General features: G+C 39.8%; 1 protein-coding gene across 1 annotated transcript in view; it reads right to left on the bottom strand.

Annotated features, from left to right (window-relative positions):
• Positions 1–1,439: 1,439 nt before the first annotated feature.
• Positions 1,440–4,464, bottom strand: part of LOC105362797 (homeobox protein abdominal-B) — a 13,360-nt gene continuing 10,335 nt past the window's right edge. Inside the window, exon 2 of the mRNA XM_011500289.1 lies at positions 1,440–2,509. Coding sequence (XP_011498591.1) covers positions 2,037–2,509 — 473 coding nt within the window. The 3' untranslated portion in view covers positions 1,440–2,036. The remainder of the gene's footprint in view (positions 2,510–4,464) is intronic.

Genomic DNA, 4,464 nt, shown 5'->3' with positions numbered 1-4,464 from the left:
ATATATATATATATATATATATACACACAGGCATATATATTCGTGTACGTGTTTTTATGTGTTCATGTGCGTGCGTGCGTGCGTGCGTGCGCGCCCGCATATATATAAATATATATATATGTATGTGTGTGTGCGTGCGTGCGTGCGTGCGTGCGTGCGTGTGTGTGTGCATATGTATGCATATGTATATGTAAATATATAAGTTTATGCATATGCTTTGCGCATAGTTATATACGTATACATAAATATATATATATATATATATATATATATATACATATATATATACATATAATTCTGCAAAAAACATACATTCACTGTACAACATCGTGTCACCGTCCACATACTCTCGCAACTCACACACGCTCTTTGTCTCGTGTTCATCATTTTCATCATTACTCATTAACTATTCGACAACTATTTGCATTAAACTATATACTCGCGTCTCTTCGAGAGACAAAAAGGAAACGATTAAGGGAGTACTTTCGGCTTGAGCTCGTCTATTATCCTTCGTGTAGCACATGTTGCGCGCAATTGCTCTCTATCATCGTGCGCCCTCTTCTCCATTCTTAATGCTTAAGTACAACGATTAGATAAAATTACATCAGAATCAGTTCACATCTAAAAAAAAAATAATTAAGAAAAAAAAGAAAGAAAAGAAAAGAGAAACAAGCAATCCCTTACTTATTTATATGTATATGTGTACGGAGCCGAGAGTCGTATCGCGCACCTGTGCGACCTCTCCCGAGTAATATGCCGATATCATTTTCCACGCGCACGTGAAACGTGATGTGTCATACATTGGAAGCGCCCTTACAATTATCGACACTCGCATACACGCGCCTCCTACGCGCTGAGCCAACGACGATTTGCACTTCGTCCCTGTTCGAGTCTCTCCAAGCAGCAACAAACTTCCCGCGAACACAACGCCCATCGCATCTCAAACGTCCGATCATTTAATCATTATAAAATTATCATATAATCATTTAAGCATTTTGGGACAATTATTATCCGTACCATTTAATCGTTCACCATCTCCTTCGCTCGCTCCATCATTCATTTACCCATTTATTTCATATTATTTATTTAATCGTTCGTTCGTTCGTTCGTTCGTTCGTTCGTTCGTTCGTTCGTTCGCTTACACGCTCACTCATTACACATCCATCCACAATCAATCAATCAATTAATTATTTATTTATTCAACTATTTATTCATTTATTTAATTAATTAATTATTTATTTTATTTAATTATTTATTTTATTTAATTATTTATTTTATTTAATCATTTCATCGTTCGTTGATTTCATTGAACATTTTATTATTCACTTTACTTTACCTCGATTGTTTATTCATTCGTATATTCAATTCGTTTATTTATTTATTTATTTAATTAATTATTTAATTAATTATTTAATTATTTAATTATTTAATTATTTAATTATTCATTAATCGTTCATTCATTTATTTACACACGTCGCAATTCTTGTTTCCGTATTTATTACCTTTTTGCTCTCCGCGAGTCCAGCTTATAAATAATGTCGTCGCAGCTAGATATCGGCCGTCCTGGAGGCACTGTTCGATCGGTCGATAATCGCTCGTCGCTCAAACTGCACGTACTCCCTTAAGAAAGCAAGATACCGCGATGAAGTAGAAGAGTCACAGGTCGAAGATGAGGGGGAAGTGGCGTCGCGGCCGGGCCCGGCCTAAGCCGCCAGCCCGTGGGCGTTCTGGTGGAGGAGGCCACCGTGCTGATGGGTCCCGACGTGGGCCCCCGCCGGGCCCAGCTGGTGCGTCGAGTGGCCGTGCGAGTGGAGAGGCGCGGTCGCATGGGCGAGGGCCGCCGCGGCCGCCGCCGCTGACGATGAGGACGAGGAGGAGGAGGAGCCCCCGGCGGCTAGCTGGGCCTGCGGCGCGTGGAGTCCGTGGCCGTGGCTAGAGCCGGCGCCCGGGACAAGCCCGTGGCCCGCCGAGGAGTGGATGGAGCCGGTGCCGCCGTGCGGGCCGTGGCCGAACGCTACGCCCGAGAACACCACGGGTCACTGATGATGTTTGGTCGAGCCGTTGGCGTGGTGCGCCTGCGCGGCCACGTGGTGGACGCTCGCATGACCGCTGCCAGGGTGGTGATGACCCGTGGCCGCGCCGTGGTGATTCGCATTGTTCGCCTGACTGTTGTTGTTGTTGTTCTGCTGCTGGGACTGGCGCTGGCTATTCTTCTTGTTCTTCATGCGCCGGTTCTGGAACCAGATCTTCACCTGGCGCTCGGTCAGGTTGAGGTTGCGCGCGAGCTCCCAGCGCTTTTGCTTTGAGACGTAGGCGTTAAAGAGGAACTCCTTCTCGAGCTCGAGCGTCTGAAACTTGGAGTAGGGCTTGCGCTTCTTGCGGACGGTCACCTGGCCGGTCCACTCCAGGGGATTCGTGCCCCCGACCCCCATGCCGGTGACCCCGACGCCTACGCCCACGCCCAGGGAACCTGTCGGAAACAAGGAAGATGGGGAGGAACCCCACATCACTTAACACAATTAGTTGGCCTATGACATTATCCTTGCGCTTTATTTTATTACTATAAGCGTCTTTTTTCTTTCTTTTTATTTGTTTCTTATCGTTTTTATTCCTTTATCAGCTCTGGAGATATGGCTTCCTTTTTTCAAATTGTCGACGTGCATTTCTTATGTAAGAGTTACGACATCAGTATTAATGACATTTGTACAAACTTAAGGTTTGCAAACGCTGAACAATTATGTGGAATTGGAAATGGTGGAGGGGGGGGGGCTGATCCTCATTGATCACAATTGAATAAAAGCACTTTTTTCATATTTCGACTCTATTGGAATTTAACTGATAGATTACATTTTTATTAAATGCATTTTCATATAATCGACTTTATGTTTACCGCGCTCTCATTTATTTGTAAAAATATTGATAAATACGTGCGTAACAATATTGAAATTGAAATAGATGAAATTGAAAATAGTAGCCATATAAACTCTTTTATATAACTTCTAATTACTGACGTACACACAAAAAATAAATTGGACACCTTTATGTGTGTGCGTGTGTGTGGGTGGGCGTGTCTACACACACGCACACGCACGTACATATATATATATATATATATATATATATATATATATATATATATATATATATATATGTATGTATATGTATATGCACACGAGCGCGCAAGAAGATATAAAAGATAGGTACATACATAATATTTTCAACAACTTATAAAGAAAATTGTATAAATAAAATATTGTTAATAAAATTTTATATTACTTGCTTTATATTATTTATATCTGTATACTTTCTTTCTTCTTCTTTATTGTTTCTTTTTTGTTTTGCATAATATAATCAATACTAAATAAAAATGTCGAAAAAAAATGTTCCGTGAAAAGAATGTCGATTTTAATTCGCAAAATAATCATTCGCAATTATCTCATAAATAGATATTGGATTTTCCAAAGAATAAATTTATGATGGCTCTTGAAAAGGATTTGTAAAATTAATAATAATCGTCAATTAATTTTATTAACTTAAAATTGATCGATCTTACGCAATTGTAGTAGTGGTAGTAGTAGTAGTAGTAGTAGTAGTAGTAGTAGCAGTAGTAATAGTAGTAGTAGTAATAGTAGTAGTAGTAATAGTTGTTGTTGTTGTTGTTGTTGTTGTAAATATTAAAAAACGTTGACATGTATGGGGTATTACCATAAATTCGGATTAGGCAAATGAGAAAATAAAATTAAATATTATTAAGACTATCGGCTACTTTTTGATAAAAATAGCTGATTATAAATAGAAGCTAACGTGGCAGCAGCTTTTTGATATTCCAATAATTACAAAATATTTAAAATACGCTCGCGCGTATTTCATACATTATTCTTAATATGCTTTAAAGGCGGTTGTGCTATTTTCATTACGTTTACTATAGTATTAGCCTCGCTCAAAGTCGTCCAGCGAGGCATTCTTAGCGAATAACGAAATATTTCGCATCGAAACTGAATCGGGTTACGTTAAATATAGAAAAACAAAGCATATCGACATTAATCTGAAAATTTAAATAATCTGCTTAAGGTTATTTAAATAAGTGACTGTGTGCAGCGCAACGGCTCGGTTAAAGTCTCACCTATTCATTATTATACGTAAGATAGCCAGTGGACATAAACATTTATAAATTTATGGAGAAAGCAGTTGCGGCAGTGGCTCGACTATAAAAAAAAAAACAAAGCCAATGTCTTGTGGGCACAATTGACAATTCATGCCAAATAGCCAAGATGAGGTAAGAGATAGGGTGGAAGAGGGAGAAGCGACGACGAAGACGACGACTACGACTACGACTACGACTACGACTACGACCCCTTTTAGTTTTATAAATTCGCGCGTTCGCTTGCCTAGGAAAGAAGGAAGTAGTGAGCCGAGGAGCGTAGAAGGCCGCCTCGCTCGCGGCTGGACGAAAAGAGAACGAGT

Source organism: Ceratosolen solmsi, unplaced genomic scaffold (assembly GCF_000503995.2).
Source record: "Ceratosolen solmsi marchali unplaced genomic scaffold, CerSol_1.0 scaffold56, whole genome shotgun sequence".
Lineage (NCBI taxonomy): Eukaryota > Metazoa > Arthropoda > Insecta > Hymenoptera > Agaonidae > Ceratosolen > Ceratosolen solmsi.
This window is presented reverse-complemented; position numbering and strand designations above follow the sequence as displayed.